Source organism: Protopterus annectens, chromosome 5.part1 (assembly GCF_019279795.1).
Source record: "Protopterus annectens isolate FY-2018-M chromosome 5.part1, PAN1.0, whole genome shotgun sequence".
Taxonomy (NCBI): domain Eukaryota; kingdom Metazoa; phylum Chordata; order Ceratodontiformes; family Protopteridae; genus Protopterus; species Protopterus annectens.
In genome coordinates this window covers 71,433,611-71,451,113 of record NC_056736.1, presented here as the reverse complement: position 1 = coordinate 71,451,113, position 17,503 = coordinate 71,433,611, and the positions used below count along the sequence as shown (strand labels likewise).

Genomic DNA, 17,503 nt, shown 5'->3' with positions numbered 1-17,503 from the left:
CAATCAGACCATTAATTTGCCTGTGTTTTTTTCTTAATTTTACTAACAAGATGGAATACAAACTCCACATGTTGAATGTTCATAGGGGTCTGTATTAGAACATCGAACTTTCAAATTTTCGAGTGTTCTACTATTGAACCCTATTAATCGAAAATTTAAAACATCGAACATACAGAACAGCAAATTTTTTCCTAGGGAGAAAATTTGCTGTTCCAAACCACATACACACAACACAAGCACACCAAACAAACAGCAATCCACACACATACATCTAAACTGTTACACCTTAACCCTACACTAAACTATACATACACCACTAACTGTCCACTTACCCAAACCCTAACCTTAAGGTCCATCACCATCACACAGTCACCTCACCCGCGCCCTAACCCTAACTCACCTAACCCAATTCTTTCCCAAGGAAAAAAATGTGGTTTTCTGTTTCTTCGATATTTTCAGCGTTCGCTGAAAACAGTTCAATATTGGAACACTCAAAATTTTGAAAGTTCGGTGTTCTAATATAGACCTGTTCATAGACGGTTACGATTCTATTTACACAGGACAAAAAATTTCCATAAATCTGATCAATTGTTTGTATCTTTCTATAAACCTTTTTTGAGGAAACCTATCTCTAAGGTCACTATAGCTAGATGGATTTCTTCATGCATCCTGCAGGTCTATAAGAACAGAGGCGTGTCTTCTCCGGGTCAGGTGAAAGCTCATTCCACTAGGTCCATGGCTACGTCTGCGGCCTTTCGGTCAGGAGTGTCTTTTGATGATATTTGTTCTGCAGCTACTTGGTCGTCATCTCATTTGTTTATTTCTCATTACAAATTGGATTTGACTTCTAGAAGGAGAGCACCCTTTGGTTCTGCGGTGCTCCAGAATATCCTTCCATGAGGGCCTCCCTGGAGTTTAGTAGCTGGGGACTCTGTCCCACAGGTTGAAGACAAAATGAAGTAAACTACTTCAGATAAAGAAGTTATGCACTCACCATAATGTTCCAGCTGAGTAGTTATACTTCATTTGTCTTCAACCGTCCTGCCTACTTCCCCTGGACCTTGGCATATGAATCAGCCTTTGGGCTGTAGTATAGGTCACGAGTAAATTTTTTCAGGTCGGGTTATCAGTATAAGGTTCAGCAAACTCGATTTGGGGATGAAAGGCAGTGGAGGTGTATTATGAGTAAGGGTAGGAGTTTGGAGCTCAGAGCTGATGCTAGTAGAAGTTGCCGACTCGGATCCAGTACGGATCCGTAACCCACAGGTTGAAGACAAATGAAGTACAACTACTCAGATGGAACGCTATGGTGAGTACATAACTTCTTTTTTCAGACTTTTGGATGCTGTGAGTGGTTCAGGATGGATACAGTTGGCAGTGGATGCAAATATCCTTCCAGGGGAATTTCTCCCTATCTTCATTGTTTACTCACCTTAGGAGTCCTAGAACCAGTGCTTTTAGACCAAAGGGCCAAAGGCTTCTACTCCAGAATGTTTCAGTTATCAAAGAAAGAACTTTATTGGAGGTCAGTTCTGGATTTGTCCTCTCTCAATCTGCATGTGAAAGAGCGAAACTTCATAGTGCTGACCCTTCAGACACTTTTACCTCTCTTACCTCCCTTGAGTGTCATGGTAACATTAGATCCGAAAGGTGCTTGTCGCAGTCCCTTAGCCACAGGCATCAGTTATTTTCTCAGATTCTCTGTGCCTGGGTCGCATTATCAATTCTCTGCATTACTCGTTTTGTTATCTAAGGGTGTTTACAAAATGTGTAGTCATTGCTCAATGCACACTGAATGGCATTCACATATTTCATGATTTAGATGACTTGCTTATCATTGTAGATTCTTTTCCAGATGTCAGTATCTTTAACATGAATTTAACTCTTCCTGTCAATCTACGGTACCAGAGAAATGTACAAAAATCCCCCTTGACTCTGTCACTCAGGGTTGTGTTTCTGGGCTGCCTTCTAGACACCTCTCGGCAAAGGATTTCCTTACACAGGAGAAGGTGGAATTTTATCGGGAAGTTTACTAAACTTCTCTAATCCGTATCAGGCGTCTGCAAGAGCATATTTCAGGATTCCCAGGATCACTGTTTCTGTGATTTTTTATTATTACTGTTGCCAGATTACACATGAGGGAAATATTAGTTTGTAAAAAAACACATGGTTCCAGCATCGTCATCCTCTAAAATTTCAGATTCCAGTTTTGAGCTTTGTCAAAAAGGAATTGCACTGGTAAAGATAGCAAATGGTTCTAAATCCAGGTCTCCCCTCCTCAGGACCTGGGTTAATCTGTTAAAACAGACCCCTCAAACTTTTTCTGGGGAGCTGTTTCTGCAGGCGTAAAGGTGCAAGGCCTGTGGAATGCCTGAAACAGACCAAAGTCTGATTCATGCATTGAAAATGTCTTCATCATATATGGTCCTGTGTACCTGTTAAGGTGACTGCAGACAACACAACAGTCATGTGGTGTATAAACTGAGGGGCATCAGGTTGTACCCTCTGTGTAGGCTGGCTGTGATGGCTTGGGGGGGGGGGTAGCTGTGCAGCACTGCTTAACTCTCCAAGCATCTTACATTCTGTCAGACCATAGTGTAGTGGCAAGCAGATCTGGACCAGGACAGATCTTCACAAATGGAAGTTGAATTGGCGGGGAGCTTCCAGGAATTGATCCAGCTGTGGGAACACCTAACTCCAAGGCTCCTTGCAAGCAAGCCTTGAAAACAGAATTTCATTTCAGTGGATGGCAATGTTCCTTGGTGCATTTCCACCTTTTCCACTGATATCCAGGGTAGTTCTGAAGAATTCAGAAGGATTTTCCAAAAATCACTTTGGTGACACTCTTTTGACCCTGTCAGCATTTGCTTCCCCTTCTTATGGAATTGGCCAAGGGCAATTCCCACAAGCTTCCTCGTAGACTGGACTTTCTCACACAAGACGGGGAGTTTGATACATCCCAATCTTAAACAACTTTTGCTGTTTGGGTGATTCCGTTTTAATTCCTTCTGAGCACCCCTTTCATGTGGACATGCAGCAGGTACTAAGGGAGGCGAGAATACTTTCTACTAGGAAACCTTGGTAAGTGGAAAATATATTCTAGTCAATACCTTGACAGTCCAGTTCCCTATCGGGGATGATGTACCACTGGTTCTGAAATGTTTCCTATGGTCTGTGTTACTTCTCTATCGAGGTACAACTTGTGACCATTTTGGCTTGTCTGCCCATGGATCCTCCCCTCTCTCTTTTTGTTTTTGGTAAAAGTTTTTAAGGAGGGGGGGGTTGCATATTGGGTTTTGTAGAAAATAGTGGCTCCTTCCTGGGATCCTAACTTTATGCTGGAAACGTTAAGCATGTTCCACCTGAGCCATCTCGTTAGGCTGATTTTAAGATTCGTTACTTGAATGACTGTTGTTCTTTCAGATTCTGGAGCAATAAGAAGAGTATCTTGAGTTGCAGCTTTTGTGGTAGGTAGATCCTGTCTGGTCTTTCACAGAAACAGGGTCTCATTAAGAACAAATTCCTCTTTTATGCCAAAAGTTGTTTCAGATTTTACTTTAAGTCAAACTGTCAAACTTCCAGTGTTCTGGCAAGACCCTCAGAATCGGGAAGAAAGAATTTTACATACTCTGGATGTTTACAGGCAGGTCAAGTACTCTACTGACAGAACTAAGTTCGGATCAGCTATTTGTTTCTTATCATGGGACTAAGAAAGGACAACTCGTGTCAGAACAGACTATTTTGATGTGGTTGTCCTCTGATGTTGTCTTTTGCTATACCCACCATGATAAATCAGTTCCAGACAGTATAAAGGCAAATTGTACCAGAAGCTTGGTGTCTGTGATGGCATATTGGAAAGGGGTAGACTCTGGAAGCATGCTACTTAGCCCTCTGTATGTAATTTTACAAAGCATTATAAGTCAGAGTCCTTTTCCTGCTCCAGGACATGATTTTTAGGACCATATCCTTCCTCCTCTTGATTTGGTTAGACTTTGGTAATCAACAGAAATAGCCAAAAGGCTGTTGCTGCAGAGAGAAAGATGAACACAGTTCAGTTGTGTAGGTTTCACTTACCATAGCAGTAGATGCCTGAATTCCTCACTGCTGAAGTAGCCACACCCATCCACCATTGTCCATTTCTGTATACAGTTACTTATTGGGATATAAAGTTATTTGTTACTGTTTGTATCTTTTAGAAGTTCAGGATTAGTATGCTGTCTTCTGTCTGCATGGGCAAGAAAGTCATGAAGTGGGGGATCCAAACATCTGTGGTTATGGTTAGTGCAACTTACACAACACAACTGTACTGTTCCTGTTCTGTTTCCATTCCATCTTCAAAATCCTGTTGGCTTGTGACTCTTCACACTTCAAATAAACTTCACCCATAACCTCTTCTTTCGAACTTAACTGCTTGGCTGTTCTTATTCTGAAGATTGCCAAGGGGTTTCCACCATCCAATTGTGCAATTTTGATTGGGTGCAAAGAGCTTCCACTCAAAATATGTACCTTGGCAAATGGCCACGGTTATTCCTTTCTGCTAACAGTAAGGGTGTATACCTTTACTTCATTGCTACATATTTGTCCTGAATCTTTTACTGTGGTCTTGTAATAATGCCGTGAAGGTTCACGTGGCTGCCATTTCTCTTTTTCTTACTTTTGTTTTGGTTTCATACGTTTTTGCAGTTCCATTGGAGATCACAAGGCAGTTTGCAGCTTTGGTGTGCTGTTAAAGACCCTCCTAGAGATGTTTAGCGGATTTTAAGTTCTTGTCATGGAAAATCCTGTTTTTGATGGCCATTACACTGCCCAAAAAGAATGATTTTAGTATTTCATGTGTTCTTTCTAGTTCTCCACAGAAAAAGGGAGGCACCTAGAAAGAGCCTATTGTTTATGCCGAGGTTGCCCTGAAATTCAAGTCATTCTATTAATTTTGCATCTGTTCTTTCTTTGCAGTTTTAGCCACCGATAATGTCTTCATTGCTTGCATGCCAACGATTGAGCCTTTCTGTAAGGATGACCCTACTTATTTGCTTCATTTTCCCTATCTAAATTAGACAAAAAAGTTGCCAATCTTCTTCTTTCCCAGTGGTTAAGATTACAGAATTTTGTTGTAAAGATTTGTGAACCATCTGCCTCTTGGTAACTTTGTGACCTTTTTCTGTAATGCTGCCTTAGATGACATGTGCAGTTGGGAGCCTTGGAATCTGTACAGTCATTGTTTCATCAAGTGCTGTTTGTGGGAATTAAAATTGCTGAAATCACTTTCAGTGTTAATGGAGTTTATAATTCTCCCTACTGTTGTGCAACCGTGGAGTTATGTATATATTTAGGGATGTCACCACATATGGGGGAGGGAATGCCAGGGGAGCTTCTTCCCTTGCAAAAAGAAAATAGATTTGCTGTAAGTGGTTTCCGGAGATTTTACTTTACATAAACCACACCACCTGAAATTGCCTTTGGCGAGTCAAAAATGAAGCAGTGAACTACAACTTGGTCTTCTCATGGTACATTCATAAGGCAATAGCATCTGCACATATTTTGCTAATCTTGGGGAATGGCTGCTCGGAGGGATTAGCTAGGAACTTTGTCTTAGATGTTTTTTTGAAGACCACGTTATGCAGTTAGCTATAATATATTTGTAAAAAGAGGGTCCCGTTTGTTGGTGTTCCTTCCCACTGTCCTCTACCTTTGATGTTATTGTTTTTTCTGTCTTATCTCCTTTGCCTGTTTTATTCATTTTTATCTGCTTTGCATTAACTTCAAAACTGGGGACTTTCTGGGTAAGTTTTATCTTCAGCAGTACTGTTGCGTACAGCACAAGTCAGAGTTTACTAAATATAATCCTCTTTCTTATAGATGTATCATTGTGATAAATACATCTTTTCTGTTGGTAAAACAATGATTGTAGGATTTCTTTTCTGTATTCCATCCTTCTGCTTTGTGTTCCTACATTTTAAGTCATGTTTCCTTATGCTTTATCCAGAATTGGAGGAGCAGTGTTATGTGATAGTGTGTTTGGGACTGAAAGTTGTAAATGTTTTGTATGCTGAGCAGTCCTAATGGCTGCAGCATAGGTCTTTGCACTTCCTGCAGCTGGACAGATTTGGTGTTATAGTAGTAATTCAAGTTTTAATTTCCTAATGCAGGCTACCAGCCTTACCTATTTCCACCAGACAGGCTAGAATTTCACAGTTTTTCTTTTGACACTGTCTTCATGTTTATGTTTTCTGTGATACTAGCCTTACTAGTATTATGACTTCTCTTTTTGTGAGTGTATGAGTGTAAAACTGTTAGTACTGGTTCATGGTACAGGCTGCAGCCCCTGTTAGAGGAAAAAATAGTATTGTTGAGAAGTATGTTAGTGGGTTGTGCATTGTATTTTGACGACAGTGAGGTGAGACGATACATTCCTGTGTGGCAATTATTTATGTATTTATTTTTTCATTTAATCAGACATTTGAGATGTACTGCCACAGTCATACAAGCGACTCCAATTATTGGTCATGTCTGTATGGGGTTGGGGTTGCAAGATGATGCACAGTATTATTTTGATAGTGGCAAGGTGAAATACGTTTGTCCATTATTTATTTATTTAGTCATGCATTTAATCCTAGTCATATGTCTGAAGTGTACACAGCCATACAGTTTGCTGTCGTTGGTGAGCTTTAGACATTTGAGGTGCACAAAGTCAACAGATTTGGAATTAATTGCCGAGTATGGATACTGTTAGTAAGTACACGTGACAGACCCTTCTGCCAGTCGCTCAAGTTAGTTTTTCTTTTTTTTTTTTGCTTTGCAAAATAGCACTTGTATGAAGCCAGCTGGCATACTTTATTGTGGCTTTTTTTAACACACTTCGATATCTGAGGTGTACAGTCAATGAAGTGGCTGTAATTGATGGAATGGGGGGCCATCAGTGGTAAAAATAACTGTGTGTGGGTGGGGGGAGTGTTGCATTGTGTCTAAAATTAGCAAGTTGGGCATAAATTTTTCACTTTCCATCACAGTCAAACACCAGCAATTGTACATTAAGTGGTGGCCTGATCAGGATGTGTCTGATAGTAACTGATATGTGGCACAACAAGTAGGATTGCCGCCTTACAGCTCTTAGTTCTGTGGTTCAGCTTTTGGCTGTGATTCCTTCTACATGGAATCTGTATGTATTTATTGCAACAGCTTTTTTAACACAGCGCATGGGTTATCCAGATGTTCTCTTTTCCTCCCCAGACCCTCAGGTATACAATGTATTTCTGTTGACATCTGTGACTTCTGGGAGCATAGAGGGCCCTGCCCTCCCCTCGGTTTAATGAATTTACGATTCCCGGTGATTATTACAATGGAGTAATAGACAGTTATAGTGGGAGTGTGAAAACACAGGAAATAAGTAATCTATTTGGCTGTTGTGAGGCTGTGATGGGAAAAATAAGAGGGAAGTACAAAAGGTGGACCTGTGTGCAACAAAGGGATCGCATGGGAGTCCTTTGTCTAGGACACAGTTTTTTTCTAAGGCTGACCGTTTAAATGACTGGGTACTGAAGCAACCTGTGGATGAAAGTGTTTGACTATATCTGTTGCCTGATCATAGGTAATATATATTGACCTGCCATAATAAAACCTCTCAGCAGTTCAGTTGCTTCCTGCAACCCTGACCTTGCTTTGAAGTCACTAGCTGCCTATGAAAACTGTAATATTTCAGCAGGAGCTGTAATCTCCTATGCTTTTGCAAACAAGGTTGTAATCCTTGTAACGTTGTTGACTCAACAACTTCTAGGGAATAATACTGTCAGTGCTCTGTTTCATGTTGTGTGAGAGTGTGGTGTTTGCACTTACAGCCATTCAGATTGTCATACTTCATGTGTCGGGTACCAGAGAAAATGTTAATGAGTAAAAGGAAGGAAGGTTGCTCAGCAGAATCCTGCAGCAGGATTGTCTAGTAACATGTTGATTTATGTCCCATAGTAGAATCTTATATTGTTTTTGTCCCCCCATAGGCCAGCGTTCTGACTTCAGCCTCCACAGCAGCTGCCTCTCTCTCTCTGGCAAATACAGATGTCTCACTTTTAAACTACCAGTCTGCTCTTTACCAGCCTTCTGCTGCCCCTGTTACAGGGGTTGCACAGCAGGGTGTATCCTTGCCAGCAGGAACAGCACAATTATGCACGCAACCTGATCCATTCCAGCAGACCTTCATTGTGTGTCCACCATCATTTCAAGGTAAATTGTGTCATATGCTGTGTAATGTACAGTCCTTTTTATCAGTGCTTCCAAGATATCCGGTAAAGATTTTTGTAGCATCAGTTTTTGCTCTTAAAATGCATTATGGTAAAACATTTTATTTAAAGTATAATCCATTGTTTAAACAATTCTGTATTCGTTTAATTGAGTTAGTGTAACAAATGATGTTAAGTTGTCTGTCTCGCCTTCGTTCTTGCTGGTTGGGATCGGAGCCGATCCTTGGCTCCGACTCAGCAGCCATCTTCAATAGCTTGAGAGCTGTGTACTGGCTCGAGGCTACGCCTTATCCCATAATGCCTAGCGATAGCTACTCAGATCTCGTTTGCAGCTTCAACTGCGAGGTGTCGTTTTTCTGGCTCAGGCTCGTATAAAGTTTTTTGTATAACTTGTATAAGATTTCAACCCTTCTAGTATTTTGTTAACGATAGTCTTGTTTTGTGATAGTTAGCTTGTTAGCTTGCAGTAGCCCTCCTTTTTCTTGTAGAACTTGTTTAACTTAGAGAGTTCTCCCCCACCCCTCCCCCCCTACCTCTTCTTGTCAGGTTAGCCATTTAAGTTAGAGGCTTTTCCTTCTACCTTTCTCTTATAGGCTAGCCATTTAAGTTAGAGGCTTTCCTATTCTCTTAAAAAAAAAAAACTTTAGCTATAGTCCTTATAGTAGTGTGTTTTTTGTAGACTGTATTTTGCTTCTGGTTGTTATTGTTATAATTGTTTTTCCTTACTTTCAAGGATGTCAAAGGAATCCAAGGTTTCTGGGTTCAAGAAGTGTGACTCATGCTGTCAGAAAATGTCCCTGACAGATGGGCACACTTCTTGCGTCTATTGCTTAGGTGCTGTGCACCTGCAGGACTCTTGTTCTATCTGCCATGCCTTTAGTCCAAGAGTCCTGCAGGAGCGTAAGAATAAGCTTATCCTTAGGGGTCTTTTAAAACCCCAGAATTCACCGGCCAAGAGCTTACATCCTGTGAAATCCCCTAAACCCACTAAGCCATCGGCTCCAAGTTCGGAGCCGTCTTCGGTTTAGGGTTTACCTTCCACGTCGGTTCCGGCTGGCACCTTCAAGACAATCTCCCCGTCGGCTCCATCAGAGGCTTCGGAGTCGTTGTGGAGCCACAAGAGGCTAAGGTTCCCGTCAATTGAATCGATGCATTCGGCTCCATGGTCTCCTTTACTTCAGAGCGAGCACAGTCACCGATCCTCTCACTCCTCTCGGTCCTCTAGGCTGTCTGATCACGATGCGGAGAGAGTGGTCAGTAGGTTGCTGAAGTCGCAGGCACTAGCCAAGTTGTTGTCCAGCCCTCCTCAACAGGTATCGGCTCCGTCCACTTCTCTCAATGTTCCTCCTCCGACTCCAGTGAGTTCGGAGCCGGAGTTCGTTGGGGTTCAAGTAGTGGAACCGTCGGCTTCGATAACACTATCTCCTTCAGTTCTGACATCGGCTTCGATTCCCTCGGTGGTGCCGTCCAGCGAGGAATCTGGGCGATGGGGCTCCCTTGTCTGCTCAGAGGGAGCGAGTGGCATCGGACCCTTGTCCGACCCCATTCTCCCTCTCGGAGCTTCGGCGCAGGTGAGCTCGGTTCCTACATCGGCCTTTGAGCCGTCTCCCTTGATGCGGAGAAAAATTCCTATTTCTCCGGAACCAGAGCTTTCTCTGCATCGTGGCAGGGATGCCTTCGATGTCATGCGAAGTGTGCTGACCACTGAGTCAGCTCCACTATCAGCCCCACCGGCTCTGTCCCCTGTACTGCCTGTGCCAACCTCTGCTCCTCCTCCAGGCCCCAAGCGTAGGGAACCGATACTCCAGGACACCCTATTGGGTGTTTCCTCTTCTTCCAAGGCCTCCCCTGATCTCTCAGAGGAGCCCCCTTGGAAGAAGAAGTGCAAGAGGAAGCACATTGACTCTCCTGAGTCTGTCACTTCTGATACAGACTTAGATGAATCGGAAGGGTCCCCGAGATCCCCCTCTGAGGATGTCTCCTTTTCGGACATCTTGGAGATGCTGAAGCAGAGGGGGAACTGGAATCCCCTAGCCGGTTTTGAGGATGAGTCTGTATTTCTGGATGCCTTCGGTTCCCGACCTTCCACCTCCTGGGTGTCTCCGCCTTTCAATCCACTTATGACAGTGGTGGCTCGAAAGGCTTGGTCAGCTCCGGATACAGTGGAACCAACTCTGAGGAGACCTGGTAAATTTATTACAGCACCCCAGGATAAACAGTTCCTTACGAAAGGTGTCCCTGTTGATGCTATGATGGTAGCAGCAGCCACAAAAAAAGAGTTAGTGGAGACCTCTTCGTCTGTCCTTCCCCTTAACAAGGAGTCTAGGACGATGGACAGATATGGGAAGCGAATGTTCGCTTCAGCGACCTTCTCTATGAGGTCACTGAACTACTTGTGTCATTTTACTCGCCTTCAAAGGGATCTCCTTAAAGAGCTCGGAGATACCCTCCAAGATCCAACAGCTGAGGGAGCACAAGCTAAGGTAGTTTCCCAGCTAGCAACGCTTAATTCTGTTGTTAACTCCTCCATGAGGCTCATTTCCTATGCAGCCGATGGGGCGAGTAGAGCCGCTGGTACCGGGGTGGCCCTTGGGAGGCATGCCTGGATGTGGCTGTGTAACTTTGCGGAGCCCTTTCGAGCGTCCACCAACAACTCCTTTTGATGGTTGTTTTCTTTTTGGACCACAGGTGAAAGACACTTTGACTAGGTGTGAGCAAGAAGGCAAGACTCTCTCTGCCGTGGGATTCCGTTTTTCCACTCCCTGTAGACCCTACCCCAAAGGTCAGAAGAGTGGTAAGATGTGGTCCCGTAAATCTCAGGGAGCCTTGCCTGACGCACGTAGTGATTTTTCCTTCAGAGGTAGAGGGGGAAACAATAATAATAGACGCCACCCTCGTGGCAAAGGGGGTCCGCAGAACCAGGGCAACAAAGAATCCTTCTCTGATGAGCCTTTTCAGCATCCCTGAAGGGTTACCCGGCTGCTCATCTCTGGAGGCAGTCGTGGGAAGACTTTCGCTGTACCCAAAAGCCTGGCGAAGTTTAACACAAGACAGATGGGTATGGTCCGTTATATCCGGAGGTTACAAAATCCCCATTCCTTCAACCCCCCTTGCAGTCAAGGAAGACCCTCCCAGATGTTCCACCCAATCTGAGGGAGCAAGCAGTAATAGAAGTTTCAAAACTACTAGAAAAAAAGAGCCATCCAGGAAGTCCCGGCAGACCAGCACGGATCCGGAACTTACTCAAGGTTGTTTTTAGTACCAAAAAAGACGGGACTGGAGACCGATTCTGGATCTCAGCAGACTAAACAGGTCTGTACAAAGAACGAAGTTTCGGATGGTCACGCTACAGTCCATTCTACCCTTTCTGGGTCAGGACAATTGGATGTGTTCTATAGATCTTCAGGACGTGTACTACCATATAAAGATGGACAGGCACTCCAGAAGATATGTTAGGTTCCGGCTGGGGCCAGTCATTATCAGTTCAGAGCTCTGCCCTTTGGTCTCACCACAGCCCCCAGGGTGTTCACCAAATGTGTGACAGTGGTCACGGCTCACCTGAGGCGTCAAGGATTCCAGGTGTTTCCGTATCTAGACGACTGGCTCCTTACCGCTACCACCAGGCATCAACTCATACAAGCACGGGACTACACAATCTCAATCTGCTCACAGCTCAGCATCACAATAAATTTCGAAAAATCTGACTTGTTGCCCTGTCAATCTATCACTTATATAGGAGCAGACTTACACACAAGGGATATGTTTGCAAGGGTACCACCAGAAAGGGTGTCCGCAATTCATCAGCAGGTACAGGTTCTGATGAAGAGCAAAAGGATCCAAGTCAGGTACGTCCTTCAAACTCTGGGCTCCATGGCAGTAGCCATTCTCCTAATCCCACTGGTGCGCTTTCATATGAGGATTTTTCACTAGCTTCTGTTCACGCAGTGGTCTTTCCAAGAGCTACCCATGAAGTACGAGGTCATGATCACGGACGCATGCAAAAGACATCTTTCTTGGTGGATGGTCTCCCCACTAGTTAGTCAGGGCAGACCTTTCATACAACCCCTTCCGGTAGCCACAGTAACGACAGACGCCTCCCTGATAGGGTGGAGGGGGGGGCATTATTTGGGCAGGACAGTCCAAGGCACGTGGCAACCTCACGAGTACCATCTGCATATAAATGTCATGGAAATGAGAGCCGTGCTCCTGGCGTTGCAAGCCCTTCAAGGCTCTCTTCCTCTTGGGACCATTGCTATTCAAACAGACAGCATATCAGTGGTGTGGTACATCAACAAGCAGGGCGGAACCAGGTCCTACCCCCTATGTCGAGAAGCACTCAGGCTTTGGCAGTGGGTGATTTCCTCCCAACGTTTTCTGATTGTGACGCACATCCCTGGAAGATCAGCGTCATAGCAGACAGGCTCAGCAGAGCTATTCTAATGCCTCACAAGTGGTCTCTGAATCAGGATATTGCGAATCTTGTTTTTCACAAATGGGGACAGCCTTGCTGCGATCTCTTTGCCACCCTCTTCAACAGCAAATGCAGCAACTACTTCTCCCTTCTCCCGCTTCCGGGTCACACACCCAGAGACGCTCTAGTCCACGATTGGCCCTGGGGACTTCTTTATGCCTTTCCTCCATTCCCTCTGATACCCAAACTTATACAGAAAGCAATATCGTTGGGTTGCAAAATGATCCTCATTGCTCCCTACTGGCCTCAATAGATATGGTTTCCATTCCTGCACCATTACCTTCTCGATCAACCCTGGACTCTGGACCCAATTCCAGACCTCCAATCAGGTGGGTTGCATCAATCCCTAAAAACTCTCCAGCTCACAGCTTGGTTGCTCCACTTTCAACCTTAGCCAGGCTTCCCAGCATTTCCACAGCAGTCCGTGACATTATCGTGTCCTCTCACAAGTCTACAACGAGGAAAACATATGCTATCAAATGGAAATCTTTTTCTTGTTGGGCAGAGACTAGGAATTTGGATCCCTTCTCAGCCCCAGTCCACGAAATCTTGGAATCCCAACTCTGCTGTTTCATTCCGGGTCCGCAGCTTCTACGATCAGGGTACAAATGGTGGCCATTTCTAACTTTCATGTTGGTTTTTCGAACTCTAACATTATGTCTCATAAGCTATGTAAAGCTTTTTTGAGAGGGGCAACTCTTCTTAGGCCTCCAGTGAGAGATCCCCCTCCTCCTTGGGACCTTAATTTAGTCCTAACCTCCTTAATTCTGCACCCTTTTGAACCAGCAGCTTCTTGCTCTATCAAGTTCCTATCTTGGAAGACACTCTTTCTGGTAGCTATTACTTCAGTCAGATGTGTCTCCGAACTTCAGGCGCTGTGTGTTTGTCCTCCTTACTTGGTTTTTCATAAGGACAGGGTTGCTCTGAGAACTAATCCCTCATTTCTCCCTAAAGTCTGCTCAGAAAGTAATTTAAACCAATCTGTAGATCTTCCTGTGTTTTTCCCTAATCATACCAACAAGGCAGAATACAAACTACACCAATTGGATGTTCATAGGCAATTGCCGTTTTACCTGCACAAAACTAAAGAAATAAGGACATCGGACCAACGATTCCTCTCCTACGCCTTGGGCAAACAAGGTCTCCCAGTTTCCAAGGTAACCTTGTCCAGATGGTTGTCACACACTATTACTTTCATTTATTGGTTAAGGAAAAAACAGTTACCTATTAAACCGAAAGGTCATTCTACTAGGGCCTTGGCCACCTCTGTAGCCTTCCAGTCTAGGTTGCCCATGGATTCTATCTGTGCAGCTGCCACGTGGGCAAACCCTCATACCTTTATTTTTCATTACAAGTTGGATATGGTCTCCAGGAGCAGAGCTGACTTTGGTTCCACTGTTCTGAAGAGTCTGTTCCACTGAGCCACCCAGGATGTTAGGTGCTAGGGACGCTGTCCCAACCAGCAAGAACGAAGGCGAGATAGACAACTTAACATAAAGAGGTTATGTACCTACCATAACGTTCCATGTTAGTTGTCTTCACCTCGCCTTCCTTCTTGCGTCCCACCCTCCATCCCCCTGTCCTAGTGTACCGAGAGGAGTTTTCTGTTCTGTTTCACTGGCTGTGTGTTCTCTTCTGTCCTTTTTGACCTAAGAGAATATGGCAGGTATAGTCAACTGATTCTTGACTGAATTATTGTGTTGTTATGTCTGGGGTTAGCTATTTCAAACGAGATCTGGGTAGCTATCGCTAGGCATTATGGGATAAGGGGTAGCCTTGAGCCAGTAAACAGCTCTCGAGCTATTGAAGATGGCCGAGTCAGAGCCGAGGATCGGCTCCGATCCCAGCCAGCAAGAAGGAAGGCGAGATGAAGACAACTAACATGGAACGTTATGGTAGGTACATGACCTCTTTTTCTTTGCACTGCTGAGAACTTTAAAAGTGAAAGTTCTTTTCTGTGTGTTGTGCAGTTCAGTTAGGAACTAAATGTACAACACAGAAATAGTTGTGATGGGAGAGGTTTTTCTGTCCCTCCTCAGATGATCAGTTTTCACACCTAATATTATACTAGAGAAAAAAATATATAATAAAGGTCAGGCATGCAAACAATGCAGTTATAAAAAATATTGCTGTTGTCTTTAAGTAATTATAGCCCCCCCCCCTTTCTTTAAGTGCTATTCTCTTAATTTTATTGTTGTCAGTAGGAAGGAAGGATCAAAGGGCTTTTTTGGTTACGTAGTCTGCAAACTGAGTCTGTCCTGACTGCAGAGTGTGGTGAATTGCTTCACACTGAATCACATGATTTATATTACTCATACTTTTTTTAATCAAATTAATATTTCAGGTACTTCCACGGTGGTGCAGCGGTAGCATTGTTGCCTCACAGCAAGAGGTTCTCCCGTTCGATTCTCGGCATGGGTTCGGAGTGCCTTCTGTGTGGAATCTGCATATCCTCCCAGCGGTCGAGTGGGTGTTCGAAAGACCTGCGTTGAATGGGTGTGCCTTCGTTGAAGGTTGGGCGTCAGGCTGGCAACTCAACACCATTAAAAAAAAAAAAAAAAACTGCCAATCATTAGCGGACCAGAGTTTCGCTGTGGCAACCCCGAACTGGGAAAAGCCGAAAGGCAAACAACAACAACAGCATTGTAGGATTGACAGTTTTCTTGAAGAATATGTTACAGAAAGTAGAGTTGATATTGATACTCACAAATTTTTGACCAATACTCATCCAAAAATACCTGCACTATTCGGTATACCTAAAGTGCATAAAAACATTGAAAACCCTCCCTTTAGGCCGATTGTTGCTGGTAGTGGGTTTAAAACTCATAATTTGGCTGTTTATATTGACAGGATGGTCAAACATGTAGTGGCTTCCTTCTCCCACTTAGTTAAAGATTCGTGGGATTTTTTAGCTAAACTTACACCTGAACTTTGGTCTTCTGAAGTCATTTTTCTTACCATCGATGTCCAGGATTTATTTACAAGTATACCCAAAGAGGAAGGCCTAAACTATTTTGAGGAAACTTTATATTGTAGCTCTACACTCGGCGATGACAAGGTGAAACTCATTTGTGAAATGAAGGCCCTTATTTTAGAACATAATTGCATCTTTTTTGAAGGGTAGTACTATCAGCAAGTTTCGGGGGTAGCTTTGGGTGCGGTCTGCGCCCCAGTATATGCTAACCTTGTCATGTTAGGGTGGGAGCTTGAACATGTTTTCAAGAGTAATTTTATGACTGATATCTTGTTATACAATAGATTCCTGGATGACATTTTTATTTTATGGAAGGGGAGCATGGACAATATATTTCCATTTATTTGGCCTCAAGCTAAATGCCAAAAAGTGCAGTGTTATCCCCTTTGGTAAAAACTCTGTACCCATGAAGTACCACATAGGCAGCAATCTACTTAACACCCAATGCGTGATAAGAGACCTTGGGACCCAGGTGGACAGTAGTCTCTCATTTGACAGTCACATTGCCACAGTAGTCAGGAAGTCCTTGTACGTGGCACACCTCATCATACAAGGGTTCTCATCCAGGAAAAAAGAGGTCATTGTTCCCCTCTAATCGTTACTCATTAGACCCATTATAGAGTACAACGCCCCTTTTGGAGTGTACCTCACAAGACATCTGCAGCAGCTGGGAAAGGCCACAGAAGTACCTCACAAAGAGGATTACTGGCCTCAAACAAGTGCACTACACTGACCGCCTCAAAAAACTCCAGCTTTACTCCGTAGCATATCGCCTACTCTGAGGTGATCTCTGCCTAACATATAAAGCTATGTCAAACCCAGAGCTGTTGGACATGCTACACCTAAAGAAATCCCAATCTCTCCGAGCTATATGCTCTAGGGACCTAAACCTTGTTACCACAGTAAACAGGACACGCTGGAGGGATAGATTCCTGTCCCAGAGACTTCCTATACTCTGGAACAAGCTACCCATCTATGTCAAGCAAAATTCTTCATTAGCACTCTTCAAGAAAAATCTTGATGAGTGGATGGGAAATAGGAAATACACCCCGGGGATCACTTCTGTGTCTCTGCTGGACAGTGGCACAGGAAAATAACTTTCTTGGGTAGCGTAAGCTATGGAACCTTGCTGGCTAGGCTTACGTAGGCTCTTGGGCCGATAGCCTAGTACCTACCTATGAATACTTGAACAATACTACCCATTTCTTCAAATTTACCTGTCATTGTGACCCTACTGAGATTAGTTACTTGGACACCTTGATTCTCAAGGATACTGATGGTTTCAGGTCCAAAGTATTTCGTAAGCACACATTTTGCAATTCCTACCTTCACTTTAACAGTCAACATCCTTTCTTTCAGAAAAAAAGGTATCATTAAAGGACATGCTATCAGAATAGCCAGAATGACCTCACATAAGAAAGATCTGAGGAAATAATTGGACATTTTACAAACAATGTTCATAGAGCAAGGTTATCCTAGAGGTCTGGTTAAAGAAATTTTGCAGGAGATTTTTGATGGTTGGGGGGAGAAATATATACCTTTATTAGGTAAGAAACTTGAAGTTGATAATACAGGCCCTGTAGATGTTGGAAAGGGTAGGACAGATGATTTTACAGAAGCATGTGTGATACAGTATAGTTCCCATTACAAAGGGATTCAGAATATTTTAAACAAGAATTGGAACATTTTTAGAGCAAATTATGACATTTATAATTTGTTAGGTGAAAAACCTATTTTTTCTACCAAAGTTACACATGGGGTCAGGGTGTCACTTCAGCAGTGACAGTCATCTAGAGCCAAGGTTTACACCGCAGGGGAAAATGCAAA

The 17,503-nt window shown here is 43.6% G+C and overlaps 1 protein-coding gene across 7 annotated transcripts in view; it reads left to right on the top strand.

Annotated features, from left to right (window-relative positions):
• Positions 1-17,503, top strand: part of HIPK1 (homeodomain interacting protein kinase 1) — a 1,001,014-nt gene that overhangs the window by 511,325 nt on the left and 472,186 nt on the right. For all 7 annotated transcript variants that reach the window (XM_044072892.1, XM_044072895.1, XM_044072893.1 and 4 more), the window contains one exon: positions 7,992-8,214. In XM_044072892.1, coding sequence (XP_043928827.1) covers positions 7,992-8,214 — 223 coding nt within the window. The remainder of the gene's footprint in view (positions 1-7,991; positions 8,215-17,503) is intronic.